The sequence below is a fragment of the Schistocerca cancellata genome, chromosome 1 (genome assembly GCF_023864275.1).
Source record: "Schistocerca cancellata isolate TAMUIC-IGC-003103 chromosome 1, iqSchCanc2.1, whole genome shotgun sequence".
In the NCBI taxonomy this organism is placed as follows: domain Eukaryota; kingdom Metazoa; phylum Arthropoda; class Insecta; order Orthoptera; family Acrididae; genus Schistocerca; species Schistocerca cancellata.
Window position 1 is genome coordinate 1,124,340,547 of NC_064626.1, and position 22,125 is coordinate 1,124,362,671.

General features: G+C 41.0%; 1 protein-coding gene across 3 annotated transcripts in view; it reads left to right on the forward strand.

Moving 5' to 3' along the window:
• LOC126092467 (caspase-6-like) overlaps positions 1–17,678 on the forward strand; it is a 231,855-nt gene extending 214,177 nt beyond the window's left edge. For all 3 annotated transcript variants that reach the window (XM_049908074.1, XM_049908083.1, XM_049908092.1), the window contains 2 exons: positions 6,819–6,912; positions 12,312–17,678. In XM_049908074.1, the coding sequence (XP_049764031.1) occupies positions 6,819–6,912; positions 12,312–12,541 (324 nt within the window). In that variant the 3' untranslated portion in view covers positions 12,542–17,678. The remainder of the gene's footprint in view (positions 1–6,818; positions 6,913–12,311) is intronic.
• Positions 17,679–22,125: the final 4,447 nt, after the last annotated feature.

Here is a 22,125-nt window from a genome sequence, read left to right on the forward strand (position 1 = left end):
AAAAATGGCTCTGAGCACTATGGGACTCAACTGCTGAGGTCATAAGTCCCCTAGAACTTAGAACTACTTAAACCTAACTAACCTAAGGACAACACACACATCCATGCCCGAGGCAGGATTCGAACCTGCGACCGTAGCGGTCGCGCAATTCCAGACTGTATCGCCAGAACCACTTGGCCACCAGCGGCCGGCAGAGGATACCGTGTCACGCATGAAAGGAGTCTGGTGCAGCAACGCAGTGCATTGCCTTGAGCCCTCTGCTGTCCGTGATTTGGCACGGCCTCATCAGGCACTGGTACTGAAAGGTGCAGCTCGATGTTGGTATCCCCTGTTACTGCGAGGCCCAGTTCTGCCGCAGCTGCGCGTGCACGATGTATGTTACCCTTTTGCCTTTTCTTTCCCTTGCGGTGGCTGCCCCCACGGCAGTCGACGTCCTGCCATTACCGTTGGGGCGGCGGTTATCTGTCAAAGGGACTGTGCCTGTGATACAATATCCACTGTCAACGTCTATCCTCAGGAGTTTTAGGAACCAGGGTGATGCAAAACTGTTTTTGGTGTGTGTGTGTGTGTGTGTGTGTGTGTGTGTGTGTGTGTGTGTGTGTGTGTGTGTCCCTCGAATTGGTACAAGCGCTCGAGCCACTCTTCTTTTTGTCCATGAAACTGTCGAAAAGGCAATATAGCAGTAGTTGTTGTAGGTCAGGGGCGGGCAGGAGTCCTGCACGTGTGCGGTGCACTTGCACGCGTGCAGTTAACAGGTGTTCTGCATGCACACAGGGGCAAGCTGGCCACCCGCTTACCTCCCCTCCCCACCATACCTTCTGTCCACTGCGTTTTGTTTTCCTAGCTTGCTTTATTGAATGATGGAATAAGGTTAGTAGGAGTGCTTGAAATAAATCATGGTTTCAAAGAGTACCTATTAACTACGATACGTTTTATTTAATTATCACAGGTGGAGTTTACAATACGTTTAATATCTGGAACAAAATTTCTGCATACAGACAAACGCAAACAGTTACGTAAATTTTCATCACTTATGTTTGCTCTTAACCGAGGCTTATTAATTCAGCAAATGGTTTTCTAGCTATATTAAGCGCAATTTTATAGCTTGCACGTACCGCTGGGCTATTATTGTTGTCGTCCTGAAAAACTGAAAACAGTGCTCCATAAAATGTTAAATCAGTTAGATGAGAGACATGATGAGAGAAAGTCGCAGATCTCTCGTGACAACGGCAACTAGGACAGATGCATCTAATATTGTCAGGTCGCTCTTCTTAAGCTCAGTCAATTTCCCCATCCGCTCAGAATCCGACAATAAATTGTACTCGTCCTTGTGAAATTTATTATAATGGCCTTCAATACTAAACTTCCGCTGACCAGCGAGAATACTGTCACATACTAAAGATTTCGAATTTTCACGTCTTTGCACAAAGAAAAAGTGATTCTCCCATTACTTTTTAAAAGATAGCAGATATCCACGTCTCCGTTTCCTTGATTCACTCTGCATTTTCTGGTACTTGAAATACAACGTTCACTACATAGTGGTCGCTTCGCATCAACGTCCGCGACTTAGCCTTGTACTACACTGCCACAACCTGCTGGCTGTCGCCACTGCCCAATTCGACGCCTGCACGCGAGCAGCACACGTGCAGCGCTGTGCGCTCACGAGCCGCGTGCAACGTTTGCCCGCCCCTGCTGTAGGTGGTGCTTGGTCCGTTGGGCGTGAAGCGTGGGCCAGTAGCTACTGCACCGTGTTTTCCGGCATAGAGATTTGCACCATCTGGAACTGAAACTTCTACATTAACTGTGTTACATCTAATGCTTGCAGCTGTGGTGCCTGAGCAGTGAGTGGGATAGGCCGAGTGGGCACTCGGAAGAGGCAAATGCAAGAAAGAGAAAAGGCAAGCAAGAAAAATAAGTACAAAAGCAATGAAAATGTCTGCAATGCTCACCTGAAAATACTGGTCAGTAAAAGAGACTTCCATAGCAAGTAAACGCCCCTGCAAACGAAAGAGAATAGAAAATCAAGGCGCCAGCAAAAAGAAAAAAAAAAAAGGATATTCGATAGCCGCCAGGTACTGGATTCTTCTGATAACTCGTCGCCAATGTGGAATTCTGCCAACTTGTATCTTATAGGGTGCCTAGGATGCTGTTTTCTCGGATAGCTAGACAACATACAAGCAAACCATATTAATGGAGATTATTACAGTAATTGAATTGACAACACATAACCTTGTATTTACAACGAGGTGTCGCAAGCAGTTGACGACATGCAAATAATCAATGCCCTTCGCTATATACAATGTCCATGCAAGTTAATCACACAAGTTCATATCGACCACATGTCACGGCTCTTCTAGTGCCTCTCTTCTAGTCTGTCTCTACAAGTGCACGTCTTCTACAGTCCGGTCAATGCTGACAGGAGTGCCGCTTGTATTCTCTTTGAATAGAGGCCACTCATGTCGTTGTGCGGTCCTAGCTAGCGTACTATTGGCTGATGTCTCACAGCCTTCTCTGTGATTTCGTTCTTGACCTTCAAGCCGGCACTTGTCGTTACCCAGAACAATTTTTAAATTTCTTATTTATAGGGTCTTTTATTTATCATTTATGTTCTTTGTCTTTCCTGTATGCATTACTCATACATAATATTTCAGCATATGCTTGCTTCTCTTTAGGTAGGTTGTTGTCAGGACTTTAGCTTTGATAAACCTGGTACCCTCCCATATTTTGTATTCCAAATGTATACTTCAGCCTTGGATGAACACATAGGATGGGACCCTAGCGTATGTGGCTCATACTTGCTGACCCATATATGGTGCCTAACTCTATTCTAACGTTTGTTAATGTAGTTTGTAATAGTGTTCTCCTTCTGCTTATTATTATTCTTCACCACCTCCTGCTCTTCTGCCTCCATCTGTAGTTCATGAGAGTCTATTCAGAATTTCAGTTACTGGTTTAGAAACTTCTAGAGAGACTGTTCTCGTTGCAGCTGTGATAATTTTAGCAGCCGTAATTTCCCCTCAATAGCCTTTTGCGCTTTGATAACTTTATGCTTTGCCATCGACATATCATATACAAAACCATTTCTGAGATAGTGTACAACTTTATATATATATATATATATCTCTGAGACTTGTGGTGGTGATGATAGTCAAATGCCTTAGCTGTTGTATTGACATACCGACATATATATCAATTAGTTTTGTTATGACCTCTTGAACCTTCGCCGGCCGGTGCGGCCGTGCAGTTCCAGGTGCTTCAGTCTGGAACCGCGTGACTACTACGGTCACAGGTTTGAATCCTGCCTTGGGCATGGATGTGTGTGATGTCCTTCGGTCAGTTAGGTTTAAGTAGTTCTAAATTCTAGGGGACTGATGACCACAGATGTTAAGTCCCATAGTGCTCAGAGCCATTTGAACCATTTTCTTGAACCTTCTCATTGACATGTAGTTCACACTGTTGGATTTTAATGTCCAGCCACTCCTACAATTAATTATTTCTAGTAACCACATTTGCAAGACCTCCCAGCTGTATCATTTTAGCGTTAATTCCCTCAATTTTTGTGTCAGCATATAGATGCGTAACCTTCACACCCTCAGAAGAGTGCATGCTATCTGTGCCAATTTGTCCATAGTCTACAGTATACTGATATAGTTAAGTAGTAGAATACAATGTTTTAAGCAGCATCTCCAGGAAATTTCGTTTGTATCGTTCTCCACAGTTCCTTCATTTTACCGATCACCAGAAAACCATATAGCATATGATTCCAGATGTCAGCGCGTCTGCTAACAAATTCACTGAATTTTATGTGTTACTACTTACATATCTCTCGAATACATGACGTCCACTTTCATATGATGACATTAACAGAAATATTTGTGTATCTTATTTTGCCCTTCCTCTACCATGATGTGAAATATGATCACAGTGTTCATCTTTACCTTCTGAGGTGGTGGAAAATCACTGCTTTCACTGAATGTCTGTTAGATTATTCCATCAATACTGTGTACAATCGGCTGTAATAGAGTTTTTGAAATTATGTATATATGTGCTCAAAGCGAATCTCCTCAGGGTGGGTTTACAGTGACGGAAGAAGATTAGTCTTCCTGCAATCACGTGGCTAGACAATGGAAGCATGTACACTGATAAGCCAGAACATAATGACCACCTGCTTAATAGCTTATTTGTTCATTTTTGGAACGAAATACATCAGTAATTTTGCGTATCAGGGATCTGAGAGTTTGTTGGTAGGTTTTTGTAGGTACGTGGCATTAGGTATATATGCTCAGGTCATGTAATTCGCATAAACAATCTGCTGCTGACTTGCATACACAGAGACAGCGCCCAACAGCAACGTAGTGGGCACAATAGGATTTACATCAGGCACATTTGGTCGCTGAGACATCAATGTGAGTTTACTATAGTGCTAATCAAACCACTGATGCACGCTTTTGGCTCCCAAACAATGATAATTATATTGCTGTCAGGGAACACATCGAGCTTGATAAGATACACACGTTTCGCAGCTCTCAGCGTGTCTTTGATTACTGCTACAGATCCCTTGCAAGTGCAGGAGAATGTCTGCCATAGCATAATAGTGTTCTCCGCAGCCTGCATCCCTGGCATGCTGCACATTTCGAGGGGCTGTTCACCTTGATGACGACGTTTGTGGAGGCAACCAACGAGCTACTGTAGAAAAAATGTGGTTCACCTGAAGAGCTGACACTTTTCTATTCATCGAAGGTCGAACCCTGATGGTCCCGTGTCGTCTGCAATCGTAATTGATGATGTTTGGCCAACATGTGAGCTGCTGCAGAGTACCATGTTCAACTATGTATGATGATTGGAGATGTCACAGATGAATCCTGCATTACAGAGCAGATGAGCTTCCAAACCCCACGTTCTGTGAAGAGTTGTGGACGTCCAACCATTTAGCACCTAGTGGTAGTTTCACTGTGTACTACTTCTTTCCATAGCTACTCACAATAGTAGCACATGAATATTCGACCAGCTTAGAAGTTTTCGAGATACTCATTCACAGGCTCCGTGTAATAATAAACTGCCCCTTGTCAAAGTCACTTATCTCAGTGAATTTCATCTTTGCAGCCCATATCTTCACTAGTGTGATTCCCCATCTGTATCTGTTCTGATTTCATACTTTTGTTATTGCATCATGGGCCTGTAATGCCACCACGTGTCATCCAACATCATGGTGGGTAATGGTCACAATGTTTTGGCTTATCAGTGTTTGTTATTAGGCACTAGTGAGCGATTCCTCTTCTGCCAGTTTTCAGTATAAATGTAGGACCAGTTGGTTACTACAAGGCCGTTGTGACAGGGCTACTTCATCCATTCAGTTACGGTGGGGAATATGCAATTACATTAGCATGCATGGGGCTTTTACAGCTACACTTCTTCCTTTATAATCTCTTACATATAGCAAGGTATATGAAGAGACTAAATAAGATCGCAGTTGTATGCCTAGATTTAATTCATACATTTCATTTTGTTCTTGCATCAATAATAAAAGTGATTAGTAGTGCTGAGTGATGGTTTCTTCTGATGTGTGGGGAGTTTTGTGCACCAGATCCAAGCCAACATGTTTACAGTAGCTCTTGTTTAAGTTGTAGATAACCATAAACAATATTATCTGCGATGTCATGGTTAGCCTGGGTGAGGGATTTATCGATAAATGTTAAAATGTAGTTTAGCAGGAATTTTGTTCCTTGTCACCTGAGGCACTGCACAGCGTTCTTGTCTCTGCCTCATGATATGCATCATGCATCAAGGATTGCACATGTGGACTGGTGCTCAGCACACATTCATATCATCTTGGCCAGCAATTTGGTGTACAGACATGCACATAATTATATCAGAAGTGTGTTTGAATATATGCCATTTGTATGTGTATTTATATGATATGTATTGGTTATGTAAATATCGGAAAACATTAATAGGTCCTGATACAAACACGTACATTTCTATATGGGCACCAAACATTATAGGAATGGTGTTCAGACTGTTTGCCATTTGGCAAAACAACAGCAACAATACTGCTCCTCTTTCCATACCAGGGGTGAAGAACATGATTTGGCGCTGTTGAGAATGTGTGATCTTCTAGCAGTGGAAATTCCATGATGTGCACAACATAATTAAATTATGTGGAAATTTGGCTATAGCCACCCTTTGTTTTGGTACGACACATATTGATTGCTGGAATACAATTTTAATATCTCTCTGTGTCAGTGTCATGTTGTGACACCCTCTGATCATGTGGATAATTTTTGAAATATTATTTTCTTACAGTAATAAAAAAAATTGATGAAAGGATCATCTCCCCACAGAGCGCAGAACTTGAACGATTCCTGTTTGGTGAGAGCAAACTGGGGGGAGGGTGGGAGGGAGCTCGATTCCTAATGTATGATCTCACCCTGCACTCCTGTCCCCTCGCCTGGATGACCTTTCCATGTGTCAACAGTAGCTTTCAATATGACATGTAAAGCTATAATATGACAGTAGTCAAAAAGTGCTGAAAGTTAATGAGTCAGCGATTTGGGCTCATTCTCTCACTGCTGTCTGCTGTTGCAGACTATTTACTGAGTGCAATGAATAAACCATTTGATATTTACAGCAAAACAAGAGAATAGTGGCTTGTAGCCACACATTCACAATTATACTGCTGACCCATATTTACTGGAACGTCTTCACTTTTGTTTACAGATACTTTCAACTATGTTAGTTTTCCCTATTAATTGAGAACATCCAATGTACAGTAATTTACCGAAATCTGAAACCTAATTAAGTATGTCTTTCTGTTGCAGACGAGTATGGAAAGGGAGACTTCTGAGAGTGGTATCTTCAGAGGCCCTGTTAATACATATGGTGATGTCCTCATATCGTACTCCACATCTGAAGGTAGGACATTATCTTAATGTCTGTTTGCTAGTCTGAGAAGTTCATTTCTCAGCTAAAGGTTGCTCATCATTAGCCCTACGATGGGCAGTCACATAAGCTAAGTGCAGTGGATGTTCCTGCCCTGCACAACACATGGCAGAGTAGAACTTTATGTATGACAGTTCTGTGCATTCACAGCACCATGTGAAATAACATGAGCCTTGTCTGTTCAAAGGATATTCCTTCCCCTGTGTCTTACATTTCCATTTGTGGGGAGTTCCACTTAATTCAAAGCAGAAAAGTAACATTTTCAACCTGACAATCTCAGATTTCTTTCAAATTTGATGCATCCAACGATCCAGATAAGAAATGGAGAGCTTCCAGTTTGCAGAGGTGTGTGATAACTGTGAAGAAAGATACAAGTCTGCAAGTCTTGGGAATACTGTGAAATTTACCTGTGTCTGTTTGAAAATAAATGTCTATATTCATGATTCTATCCAGATACAGCAATGAAACTAGTATCCCTGAAAAGCCAACGAGTAGGTCTTTACACTAATATGCAACCTTGCAGGTTTCTAAGAATTTTCATATTCAAGGTAACTGCCCTTGACTTTTGACCAATAATATTTCAAAAGATCTGACCTTCAACTTTTTTAAGAAAAATGTTCTGTTACTGCAATATACTACTTTAAACATGGTAAATATGAAGATGGCACATCAAAACATCTTGCCAAAACATTTATTTTGTCGACAACAGTACTCTATCAAAATGCAGGAGGTAGCACATAAATATGAAACACAAATTATTAAAAAATACAGTTCATAAGTAAATTCATATAAAAAGAAGGTTTATATTAATTTAGTACTATTATGACTGATTTATATTGTGGAGCTCTTCAGTGAAAAGGCAATGAAAGTGGTTATATCTTGTTTTTACGAATCTCCAATTAAATCTTTCATGTTCACCGGATTGATGCAGGGAAAGATTATGTTCTTCTAGTAGTCTTCTAAGAAAGTCACATCTTCTGATAACACAAGTTTTTGGTGTGGCAGGAAACTCAAATGATGGAGATGGTTCATGTGGATGCAAGAACCTGGCCTATACTTCATCCATTTCTTCATAAATTTGTAAGAAGTATGCAACCATACACATAGGCTGTCTGTTAACAGCATTTCTTTCCAAAGAGCAGTCACTGATTCCTCTCTGCTCTCTATAAAAGTAGAATATGTGTTTGTTTTTACTATATCTTTGTCAGTAGTTACCACGCAGTGAAGCTTATGGGTACACGGAATCATACTTGTATTCCTGAAACATTTTTTTTCAGCTTGGAAATGTCGTAGACATGGTGGTAAACTGATATGTAGCCTAAGACACTTGAAGGAACGTTTTCTTTGTGACAGTGGAACAACTATTATGGTTTCAAATGGTTCAAATGACTCTGAGCACTATGTGACTTAACTTCTGAGGTCATCAGTCGCCTGGAACCTAAAACTAATTTAACCTAACTAACCTAAGGACATCACACACATCCATGCCCGAGGCAGGATTCGAAACTGCGACCGTAGCGGTCGCTCGGTTCCAGACTGCAGCGCCTAGAACCGCACGGCCACTCCGGCCAGCATTTGGTTTTCACCATATCTCTTGAAGCTGGAAAGTGTGGTTAATATTTTCACAGCCCTTGCGTCCGCAGCTCAAGGTCCTTTCCCATGTGCTGTTGCAAAAAATGCCATTCAAAATCTTCTTGATGGTGCAACAGATTCATGGTATTCTTTCTGTTTTTGTGCAGGACAGCATTTTCATCTGGAAAGTGGTAAACGTGCTTTGAAGTTGGAAAGTGACATTTTAAAAAATGGATGAAATTTTACTGGAAAGAATATTAAACGCGCAAACAAAGTTGGCACTCTGCGCGCTGGCTGATGGGAGCGGCTGTAAATGGGAAATGAATTTGCTTTTGCTCCCATCAGCCGCTGCGCCGAGTGTCAACTTTGCACACAGATAGTGTGTCATCCTGAACGCAGTCATATATTTGCACATACAGGGTGGCAATTATTGAACTATATGGAAAAAGACAGAAGTTAGTTAAAAACTATGCCGTGCACACATTTCCTTCAACATGTACACATCCCTATAGATATTCGGATTTAGATTATGACATGGTCGATATGACTGCCGTCAATGGGGATGATGTGGCTCAGACGAATAGCGAAATTCTCCATGGCTCGCTGAAGTGTCGGAACGTCGATGCTGTCGATGACCTCCTGTCTGGCTGTTTTCAGCTCAGCAATGGATTTGGGATTATTGCTGTATTCCTTACGTTTAATATAGCCACACAAGAAGGAGTCGCATGGCATGTGTTCAGATCCGGAGAAAATGGTGGCCAATCGAGGCTCATGCCAGTAGTCTCTGTGCACCCCTAAGTCAGAATGCAGTTCCCAAAGTGCTCCTCTAGGACATCAATCACTCTCCTGCTTTGATGGGATCGATCTCCGTCTTACATGAACCGCATCTTGTCGAAATCAGGGGCACTTTGGATAATGGGAATGAAATCATCTTCTAAAACCTTCATGTACCATTCAGTAGCCACCATGCCATCAAGGAGTATCACACCGATTATTCCGTGACCGAATATGCACACCACACAGTCGCCCATTAAGGTGAAGAGACTTCTCGATCGTGAAATGCGGATTCTCAGTCCCCCAAATGCACCAATTTTGCTTATTGACAAACCCATCCAAATAAAAGTGGGCTTCATCGTTAAACCCAATGATATTCTCATCATAGACTTGTTCGTCAATTCTGTGGACGATAGTGTTAGAGAAACATAACTGCTGTTCCATAGCGCTGGGGCCTAGTGGCTGATGGGTTTGAATTTTATATGGGTAGAGATGCAGGTCTACAACAATAATTTGTCGCAGTGGCTCCCTGTTGATTACCACCTGTTGTTGAAATTGTTTGATCGATTTCCTGGGGCTGGTCTGAAACACAGCGCGTGTCTTATCGATGTTTTCAGGTGTTTTCATCGTTTTTGGACGTAAAATTGCCGACACTGCCATCACAAACACTACCCGTTCTCTCATTGTGAATTAAATTCTTGATTGTTAGCACACTTGGCCAGTTATCTTCAGCTTGCACACGCTCTAAAACTTCCTTTGAGCTGCAGTTTGGCTGTTATTGCTCGCTTAGTAGGCCTTTGCACGCGCTATACGCTGAGGCAAGCTGTACCGTGACATTTTCAAAAGCAAATGGCTGACAACAACAGGTGCGTGTGCATGTGCTTGCTAATCCCAAAATGCCCCACGGCCAACCGTGCAATTTGAATGTCCTAACCCAAAACGTTCAGAAGTTATAACGATTTTATTCCATATAGTTCAATAATTATCAACCTGTATGACACATGGAGTATTTAACTAGTGTCTCTGTTGTAATCTATAAATGGGTGAATTGTAACCTGTGAGCTGTTCCACTGAAATCCCTGCACTTCAGCCTTAGTGGTGACAGAGTAATTCTCTGCAAAATCACAATCAACAAGATATTCATTTACTTTGAGTTCTTCTTTAGTGATTTTAAAGATCTGTCACTGATGCTGGATGATACATAAGTGTAGCAGGAGTTGTTGTAAACTTGATGCAAACGCCTCAATGAAATGATCTCTTGATTTTGTTATATCTCTAGAACTACCCTCTCTGTGGTTAACCAACACGTGTATGTAATTTCATCAATGCAATTTGTATCAAAAAATTCAAACAGGTAATCAGTCCATTTAGCCAAACTTGTACAATAGGGATACACACCTAAGAATCATACTGGAAGTGCAGGATTGTGTGTAACAAATGCCACACAGTGCTTACATGATGGTAATGTGCCTTCTTCACACTTTATTAGTTCTTTCAGTTTACACCCCTCAACCTTTAACATAGGGTAGTGTGACACACGAACTAACGGCATCAAGTCCACTATCATGGGCATGAACACAGTGCTTTGGCCACAATTCACAAAATTTTGAGAATCCAACCTGGGTATATAGCTTTGAAATATGCATAATTCTGGAGAGCAGATGTAGGGCAAAAGTTTTTTATTGCATAATTTATTAGATTGATTCTTTAAGAATAACATGCAGAGTTTCATAATCGAATTCTGATTAGAAATATGTTTTGTAAAAGTATGTTTCGGCGTCTGTGCATGCCATGTCTTTTCTTTCTATGCTGTGATCCACAACTTCTCTATTCTAGAATTTTTTTTGTGCATTAATTTTTCATTTACACAACTGAAACGAACTGCAGATGAGTCTAGAAGGCTGTGAGAAAATTATCTTTGCTTGTTTCTTTGTTTACAACATGCTTTTTTTGAATAGTACATGCTACAAACTTATTTCAGTTTTTAGTTTTGCATATAACAATCTGGTTTGCTCGAAATGGGACATACAAGTAAGGGACTTTTGAATTTCACTTGTAGAAACTACAGGATAGTTAAATAACAGTGTTACAGATGCTGCTCCTAAGCGTGAAGAACAATTTTTGGCAAAATCACTGAGTTCATCGAATAAGAAAATTTGTGAAGGAACTTATGACTCTGTGTACAGTGCCAACGTCGAATTTTCTAGTGGATTTAGGTTAATTTACTTAGAAATACTTGTCTATATGATAATGTTTCACGTGCCTGTAGTAATTGTGGGTCAAGGGTCCTTAGACATATGCTGACAGTGAAAGAGTTGTCATTGTAAGTAATAAATATATTTTGTGTAAAGTTTGTAAATATGAGAGTTCTTCTCTCTGTGAGAAGATGTATGAGACGAATACAAGATTGTGTTACACCTTGAGATGCTTATGTGTAGGCAGATAAAGGCAAAAAATTTGTTTTGTGGCTTCATGAGCTTGCCTGCACCAGTTACTAGATTCAGTGGTTACAAAATAACACTCCTCAGTGCTCTTGAAGTTGAGTGCAAGGAGGACAAGAAAGCAGCTGTTGAGGAAACTATAGATATCAACAATGAAGGGGAAGAAGAACACTGTGTACTGAAGACAGATCTATGCGTCTCTTGTGACGAAGTGGGGCCATACATGACTTCATGGTGTGGATGCAGGGGAAATCTTAAATTTCAAGTAATGGGCAAATATTGTTCTCAGTGTGATGCAAGAAAGAACAGTGGTGGCACAGAAGAAGTGGCAGCATCAACACAAGAAAGGATATGAATTACTTACAACTTCTGCAACCATCATCACCATTCCTTGTACGTTCTTCTGTATATATTACAATTTTTCATTTATTTGAAACTTGTTCAATATTTACAAATGTTTGTTGGAACATATTTGAAACCTCCGTTTTTGCGTAATTTTTTGAGTAAGAGTGTCCATGGTGCACAGTATCTTTCTTATTACTTAAGTATCTGTCGCCTTACTGTGAATCCTTTGAAATGTTACAGGTTCACATTCATTCCGCAATCTACGAAATGGTGCATGGTACGTGCAGACCCTATGCGCCCAACTGGAGGCCCACGGCAGAACTAAGGACTTAGTGTCACTGCTCACAGACGTGAACCGCATCGTGAGCGAACAGTTTCGCTCGTACAACCCTCAAAATCCAGAGTTACATAACAAGATTCAGGAACCCTGCTTCACTTCTGCCTTGAAACGGCGATTGTATTTCCGGTAGAGTAATCATCCTGGGCAGCCAAAGTTCCCAACCAGCCAAAGTTCCCAATCAGCCACTACTTGCCATTCCAGGCTCGTTACTGCATTCATTGGAATCAACACCAATGCATTCACTGTACCAGAAGTTTAGTCAACCAGATCCAACGTAGCCGACAAACAATCTTCTTCCTCTCTTCTTTTGGCCAATAGCATGATTTTTGGCAGATCATTATTTCTAATCTATTGGCACTAATCTTTCAGGAACTTAACACTACAGTTTTGTTTCATTAACCTTTACAGCCATTATTATTAGGATATATTTACACTAATGAAAGTATGAGCCTAAAGGTAATACAACATAATATGTATCGAAATATGGGTGCATGTTCACAATATACGGATAAATACATTGAATGGTAAATTAACTAGAGATATCAAATGAAAAATATAGCAACTTGGGGCGTCAAAAGGCACATTCGATTTCTTCCTACAACAATCTCATATAAGAGAAATTGACATTGTTGTTGTTGTTGTGGTCTTCAGTCCTGAGACTGGTTTGATGCAGCTCTCCATGCTACTCTATCCTGTGCAAGCTTCTTCATCTCCCAGTACCTACTGCAACCTACATCTTTCTGAATCTGCTTAGTGTATTTATCTCTTGGTCTCCCCCTACGATTTTTACCCTCCACGCTGCCCTCTAATACTAAATTGGTGATCCCTTGATGCCTCAGAACATGTTCTACCAACCGATCCCTTCTTCTGGTCAAGTTGTGCCACAAACTTCTCTTCTCCCCAATCCTATTCAATACTTCCTCATTAGTTATGTGATCTACCCATCTAATCTTCAGCATTCTTCTGTAGCACCACATTTCGAAAGCTTCTATTCTCTTCTTGTCGAAACTATTTACCGTCCATGTTTCACTTCCATACATGGCTACACTCCATACAAATACTTTCAGAAATGACTTCCTGACACTTAAATCTATACTTGATGTTAACAAATTTCTCTTCTTCAGAAATGCTTTCCTTGCCATTGCCAGTCTACATTTTATATCCTCTCTACTTCGACCATCATCAGTTATTTTGCTCCCCAAATAGCAAAACTCCTTTACTGCTTTAAGTGTCTCATTTCCTAATCTAATACCCTCAACATCACCCGACTTAATTCGACTACATTCCATTATCCTCGTTTTGCTTTTGTTGATGTTCATCTTATATCCTCCCTTCAAGACACTATCCATTCCGTTCAACTGCTCTTCCAAGTCCTTTGCTGTCTCTGACAGAATTTTAATGTCATCGGCGTACCTCAAAGTTTTTATTTCTTCTCCATGGATTTTAATACCTACTCCAAATTTTTCTTTTGTTTCCTTTACTGCTTGCTCAATATACAGATTGAATAGCATCGGGGAGAGGCTACAACCCTGTCTTACTCCCTTCCCAACCACTGCTTCTCTTTCATGCCCCTCGACTCTTATAACTGCCATCTGGTTTCTATACAAATTGTAAATAGCCTTTCGCTCCCTGTATTTTACCCCTGCCACCTTTAGAATTTGAAAGAGAGTATTCCAGTCAACACTGTCAAAAGCTTTCTCTAAGTCTACAAATGCTAGGAACGTAGGTTTGCCTTTCCTTAATCTTTCTTCTAAGATAAGTCGTAAGGTCAGTACTGCCTCACGTGTTCCAGTATTTCTACGGAATCCAAACTGATCTTCCCCGAGGTCGGCTTCTACTAGTTTTTCCATTCGTCTGTAAAGAATTCGTGTTAGTATTTTGCAGCTGTGGCTCATTAAACTTAATGATTTTAATTTTTGTTGCTAGTAGCTGGTCACGTTTCCGATTTGGCACTGCTTACGTATCTAGGTAACCCCATTTTTTTTCATTCATAAATTTTCCGTATCTTAAATGGACAATCATTGCATCTTGTTAAATCTTTCCTCATCTCACTGTAAATAATAATATGTAGTTTGTTTCTTTCTATAAACATCCTACAGTAAGATTTCTTAGAAGTAACTTTGTGTAAACCGTACCAATCCTTACTAATGTTAGCTCTTGTCTTTGAAATTTGCTGTAAAGTACACTAGAACTGGACTCGGTGGAGAATGTCTTAATAAACAGCACAGCACATCAGTAAAAGATATAGAAAATTCTCATTAAATTAAAGAATCACAGAAGTGTATACAGGGCAGAATAACAAATGCGTCATGTCTACCTTCTCTTGAAAGTGCCTTGTGAATGAAAACTTTAAGGTCATTCTTTGAATTCACCAGTGATATCTCTTACTAAATGTGGCATGATTTTGTAGCAATTTTTCCAGTTCTTGATCTAGGCCTACATCAAACATCTGCTATTTCGACTTGTAAGCTTATTTACTAACTCATTCAATTAAGTATTCAACAAAACCGATTCCGAATTAAAGTAAATTAATTTGCAAAAACAGACATTGATTTCATGCTCAACAATATTTCGGAAATGAAGATGCTATTATGTTTGACAAATTACTATTTCATCGTCTTTAACGATTTTATATTCAAAGTGACTGCTTACTTTATGAAGAACTATAAACCCTTTTCTGGATTTGTAAGTGAACAGACTGATTTACTGAATACTAGACTTGGGTTCCGAAGGAGTGACTTTCTAAACCACCTACAACCATCCACGTTTGTGTTTCCTGAGATTTCACTAAATAGCTTAAGACGAATTCCGATATGGTTCTCCTAAAAACATCAGAGCTCATTTCACTGCTCTTCCTTACCCAGTCCGCAGATGTGCTCCGTCTCTGATGAAAACTTTGTCATTGACACATTATGTCCTAAAGCTTCTTCCATTCTCCCCGACTTACACTACAACGAAATGTGTTAATGAGGTGTTGTAGAGACAGATTTCCTCATTTTCTACATTTACTTTATCCTCATGTTCTACATTTACTTTATGATAAAATCATCATAATTAGCTGAAGGTGCTTTAGATACACTGATGAGAGAAAAAAAACAACACATAAAATATAAACTCAAATACTTGTCCTTATCTACGAGGCACGTTCAATAAGTAGTAAAATAAATTGCTTTAAGCAGGCTGGTTTTATTCAGGACTGCAATATTTCTACATCTACATCCATAATCCGCAAGCAACTTGACGGCGTGTGGCGGAGGGTACTATGAGTACCTCTAACGGTTCTCCCTTCTATTCCAGTCTCGTATTGTTAGTGGAAAGAAAGATTTTCGGTATACCTCTGTATGGGCTCTAATCTCTCTGATTTTATCCTCATGGTCTCTTTGCGAGATATACGTAGGAGGGAGCAATATACTGCTTGACTCCTCGGTGAAGGTATGTTCTCGAAACTTCAACAAAAGCCCATACCGAGCTACTGAGTGTCTCTTTTGCAGAGTCTTCCACTGGAGTTATCTGTCATCTCCGTAACCCTTTTGCTATCACTAAATGATCCTGTAACAAAGTGCGCTGCTCTCCATTGGATCTTCTCTATCTCTTCCATCTACCCTATCTGGTACGTATCCCACACAGGTGAGTAGTATTCAAACAGTGGGCGAACAAGTGTACTGTAACCTACTTCCTTTGTTTTCGGATTGCATTTCCTTAGGATTCTTCCAAAGAATCTCAGTCTGGCATCTACTTTACCGATGATTAATTTTATATGGTCATTCCATTTTAAATCACTCCTAATGCCTACTCCCAGATAATTTATAGAATTAACTCCTTCCAGTTGCTGACCTGCTATATTGTAGATAAATGATAAAGGACTTTCTTTCTATGTATTCGCAGCACATTACACTTGTCTGTATTGAGATTCAATTGCCATTCTCTGCAGTTTGCGTCAATTAGTTCCAGATCCCCTGCATTTCAGTACAATTTTCCACTGTTACAACCTCTTGATATACTACAGCATCATCCACAAAAAGCCTCAGTGAACTTCCGATGTTATCCACAAGGTCATTTACGTATATTTTGAATAGCAACGGTCCTACGACACTCCCCTGCGGCACACCTGAAATCACTCTTACTTCGAAGGACTTTTCTCCATTGAGAATGACATGCTGCATTCTGTTGTCTAGGAACTTTTCAATCCAATCACACAGTTGGTCTGATAGTCCATATGCTCTTACTTTGTGCATTAAACGACTGTGGGGAACCGTATCAAACGCCTTGTGGAAGTCAAGAAACATGCCATCCATCTGGGAACCCGTGTTTTGTGGCCCTCTGAGTCTCGTGGGCAAATAGCGCAAGCTGGGTTTCACATGATCGTCTTTTTCGAAACCCATGCTGTTTTCTACGGAGTAGATTTCTAGTCTCCAGAAAAGTCATTATACGACATCTTGGTAGATGATTGTTGCAGTGTCTGTGTGTTTATGGGTTGCAGTTTTCTAACTCTGTTGTTGTAACACAGTGGCTCTTTTCCATCTCTTACGATCTTGCTTGGCACATGCTCATCTAATGCATATTCATAATATTCTCCATTCTTTTAGCTACAGAATCTTACTTTTCAACATGATCTTCATTCAATGCGACAGATTTACGCAATCTTACTGGAAGTTTCTGTATGCTCTCATGGCTACGTCGGAGCGAACATCTTGCCGCACCAGCAGAGACGTCCAGTGTGCAGTGGGGTGCGTGATTGTGATCCGTCGAACACTGCGATTAAGTATCCGCATTTTCCAATATTACAGAAGTCACAGCTGTGTACGGCCGGCCGCCACGCGGGAGATTAGACAGGTTTGAGAGGTCTTGTTGCGACAGTACCACGCGCCTCGCCCGACGACTTACCGTGACTTTGTTCAATGCCATTACTCCATAGGCATTCTGCAGGGGTAGACATTCCACAAGCGTAGACATTCTACAAGTACCTAGGAATACCTGCGATGCTCAGGTTTTCCGCCAAAAGAGACTTAATGACAGCACTCTGCTTGGAATGCACCTCCGTTGCAGACGCCATTTTGGAGGCTACGTATAGGGGCTGAAGCGGGAATATTTCACGATGCCCCATAATAAATGCTGCATTTTTTCAACCGGAACTAGTTGAGAAAAAAATCTGTGGCATTACTTATTGAACGCCCGTCATTACCATTTGTTTGTTCAGTTTTAAAACTATTGTTTGTGATAATGTGGCTTTCATCTACAACTGAGTAAATAAAATTGTTTCTGGAAAACCTTGTATGTTAACTGTTGTGCTATTTATCTATTGTTAAACCTATTAACCATTCAGTTTACAATTGCCGGTTTAGCTGAGAGCGTTGCCAACTTTTGACTTGTGCTGGCTATTCGGAAGAGGTAGGAACGTATAACTGCTCTCAGTGAAAATATAACCCTGTTCGTGAACTGTACTTGGTATACATTTAGAGGCACCCACATGCCTTGCTCGTACTGTGGCATCAAGCAGTCAGGCCTGCAAGATGAGTGGGCTGCCAAGCGAGTGGATTTGTTGTTATTTCTCGTGTAACATCAATGACTGATTATGAGCTCTAGTACCCACAATTAAGCTACAAATTATTCTCCTATTTCAATATTACGCAACGGAAATGGATAACGCACATCTGACTATTAGTAATTTACACAACTCTGATTGTTCTCTACGCTCTGGCAATACCACATTTTTCTTTCTTACCCAACGGCTTTGACCAACACGTGGCCATCGCACTGAATATGAACAGCGCACACATTATAAATTCTGAGTATCATGACTACACACTATTTGAAGATCAAGGTCACCAATCTTTTTCTTTTCACTATCTTTTTTATTCCGATAAATTCTATTATGGTTCAAAGATAACGTAAACGCACCATTACATTTTATACAACAATTACAAATGAGAAACTCCTCCCAGTGGGCATGGCTTTACATTGGTGATTCTCTGTCTTATGGTCTTGTAATTATCTAACACTACAGTGCACTTTCTGGATAGGATGGTGGATCTTTTGCTATGTCTCACACTTCGACTCGCACACCCATCATCACGAAAATTTACTCCAGATCGAGTGGTACAAAAAGAAACATGCATAACCCACTGCCTCTGAACCTATCTTGCTACTCTCCCATGCAAACCACACATACCTAGATTACATGAAATACATCACACTGGCAACAAACATCGCAAAGAATAGTCACAATGTTAGAATTACTTTCAGCTTTCCCACTTCAATTAATATTCATCCCAGATTCACACGGCACTGCCCCACTTCGTAACTTCTCTTTCCTACTGCAAACTCTGGAGCATATATGCATGTCTTCCTGTGCAATGAAAGCCAAGTGGCATTGCTGGATAGACGGCTGACTCACCTTGCTTCTCTCTCAGAGTATTAGAGTTTGAATCCAGCGTCACACGGAAACATGACACGCAAAGTAATATTAAGAACATATTCGTCACACACGCGAGTCCTCAACTGATACCATGGACGAGTACTTCTCTTTATCCCTTGTCTCATACACAGATTAAGACTCACACAGTACTCACCACGTGGAAGTACTCGTCTCTAATTTCAAGTCCTCCACATGCCATTTCTCAAATATTTCCAACTTATAGTACACACGCCAGTAATTCAGCTTAACTTTAGCTCTCGGAGGTATTCCAACTTAGTACTAGCACTAGCAAGTATTCCAACTTAGTACTAGCACTTGCAAGTATTCCAACTTATTGCTACACGTGGTTTCACTGAGACCGTTTATCACTTCCGAAGATTACTACGATCCCCTGTCTGTCATTTAATTCTCCCCCAAAAGTTCCCAAAATAGATAAATAATTATTCCAAGCTACTCTTAAGTATTTCACATGCATACCATTTTCTCCACTCTTTTGTCTTTATGGAGCACACCTAAGACAGGTCTTACCAACACATGATCCAGCCCCAGAATGCTGAAACATGGCCGTTCTTCAGGTCATCTCGCACCTCGGCCGAGGTGGGGTAGCACCTTGCTACCGTATTGGTCAGCCACATTTCAGATGCTCAAAGCTCAGGTAAATTTCGTCTCAAAGATGATCATATATTGCACATTCACTATCTGCAGTTAGCAGACGACCATACATTCATTCATTTCACAGATCTCACCAAATTGGATGTAGGGATTTATTTTGTGGGAGTGCACATGTGATCAATTAAATAAAGAAATTGTCATTCTTTCCTACACAGGTATCCGGCTTCGGTGTACTAAGTGAAATTGAGTTATGTTGTTCTGACAAGAATAACGATGAATGTTGTACCTATTTTCAATGTCAGGCGGTACTGTATCCTTTTAACATGCAGCAGGTAAAACATATATACATTCTGGTAACACATTCTTCAACAGAAAAACAATCAAAATGAACAATAATGATATGAAACTATTGTTTTACGGTTGAACAACACAGTTGTACGTGCGTTTAAGAGACAATGGTATATTTGCTTTTAATATGCTCTTCTACAGTGCAACATAAATATAAAACCTTTTTTTTTTTTTATCTAATAATTTGAGTCGACATTCAGCGGATAAAAATACATTCACTGTTAATACATTATTCTACAGCAAAGCATAAGAAATGAAAATGAAATTTTTGTGTACGATCTAATAACTAACAAAGAGAGGCCCCCACTGGAGGAGGAGGAGGGGGGGGGGATTTGACAATGGACACCATGTATACGGTGGTGCAGGTTAGAGTCCCAAGTGTCATATCTTGGAGTAAGTCACCCTAGTGGGACCCCGTTTGCACTTAATGGACAAAGAAAGTAAGTTCTGGAATTCCGCAGGAGATTATATACCTTTAATATACAGAACACATCCCGTCAGCTGAAGCAGCGCACTGGATAACACGTATGCTTCCTGTGCAAGGGCTTGTGTGTTCATATCTAGTCAGGTGCTGGAAAATTGTTTCCATTTTAAAATCTTTATCGACATGAGTTTGATCACTGCATTATTAAGTCTTGTAGCAAAATACACATTCCTGAACTGCATTGCACAACCTGGAGAGACTGATTATTCTACTTTCTTTTTTAATCAATTCATTAGCATTTTCAAAAGTTTAAATATTATGGTAGATAAAAATAATTAGTCACATACACAAGGATACCAAATGGACAAAGAAAGACAGGAACAAAAAGTGACCTGTTGAAAAAGTTAATACAATGTTTTCAACAATATTTATGGGTTGAACACCTAGCTCTTCTGCACACAATTGTACCTCGTCTGCTGACTCGGTAGAGTTGTTACTGATGTCAAGCAGCTGTTTCTGTCGAGTATGAATCAGTTTCTCCCTATATACACCATGTGATTAAATGTAGCCGGACACCCCCCAAAACATAGGTTTTTCATTGTGCTGCCACCTACTGCTAGGTACTCTATATCAGCGACCTCAGTAGTCACTAGACCTCGTGAGAGCGCGGAATGGGGTTCTCTGTGGAACTCACGGATTTCGAATGTGGTCAGGTGATTGGGTGTCACTTGTATCATACGTCTGTACACGAGATTTCCACACTCCTAAACATCCCCAGATCCATTGTTTCCGATATGATAGTGAATTGGAAACGTGAAGGACACGTGCAGCACTAAAGCGTACAGGCCGACTCGTCTGTTGACTGACAGAGACTTCCGACAGTTGAAGAGGGTCCTAATGTGTAATAGGCGGACATCTATCCAGATCATCACACAGGAATTCCAAATTGTATCAGGATCTACTGCAAGTACTACGACAGATAGGCAGGAGATGAGGATTAAAACTGTGTGCCGGACCGAGACTCGAACTCGGGACCTTTGCGTTTCGCGGGCAAGTGCTCTACCAACTGAGCTACCCAAGCACAACTCACGCCCCGTACTCACAGCTTTCTTTCAGGAGTGCTAGTTCTGCAAGGTTCGCAGGAGAGCTTCTGTAAAGTTTGGAAAGTAGGAGACGAGGTACTGGCAGAAGTAAAGCTGTGAGTACGGGCCGTGAGTCGTGCTTGGGTAGCTTAGTTCGTAGAGCACTTGCCTGTGAAAGGCAAAGGTCGTGAGTTCGAGTCTCGGCCCGGCACACAGTTTTAATCTGTCAGGAAGTTTCATATCAGTGCACACTCCGCTGCAGAGTGAAAATTTCATTCTGGGGAGGTGAGAAAACTGCGGGCGACTGCTCATAAGCCACACATCACGCCGATAAATGCCAAACGACGCGTCGCTTGGTGTAAGGAGCGTAAACATTGGACGATTGAACAGTGGAGAAACGTTGTGTGGAGTGACAACTCACGGTGCACAATGTGGCGATCCGATGGCAGGGTATGGGTATGGCGAATGCCTGGTGAATGTCATCTGCCAACGTGTGTAGTGCCAACAGTAAAATTCGGTGATGGTGGTGTATTTTTCAGTGGAGGGGGCTTGAACCCCTTGCAGTTTGGTGCGGCACTATCACAGCACAGGCCTATGTTGTTGTTTTAAGCAGCTTCTTGCTTCCCAGTGTCGAAGAGCAATTCGGGGAGGGCGATTGCATCTTTCAACATGATCGAGCACCTCTTCATAATGCAAGGCATGGAATGGACTTGCCTGCACAGAATCCTGATCTGAATCCTATAGAATACCTTTGGGATGTTTTGGAACGCCGACTTGGTGCCAGGCCTGACCGACCGACATCGATACCTCTCCTCAGTGCAGCACTCCGTGAA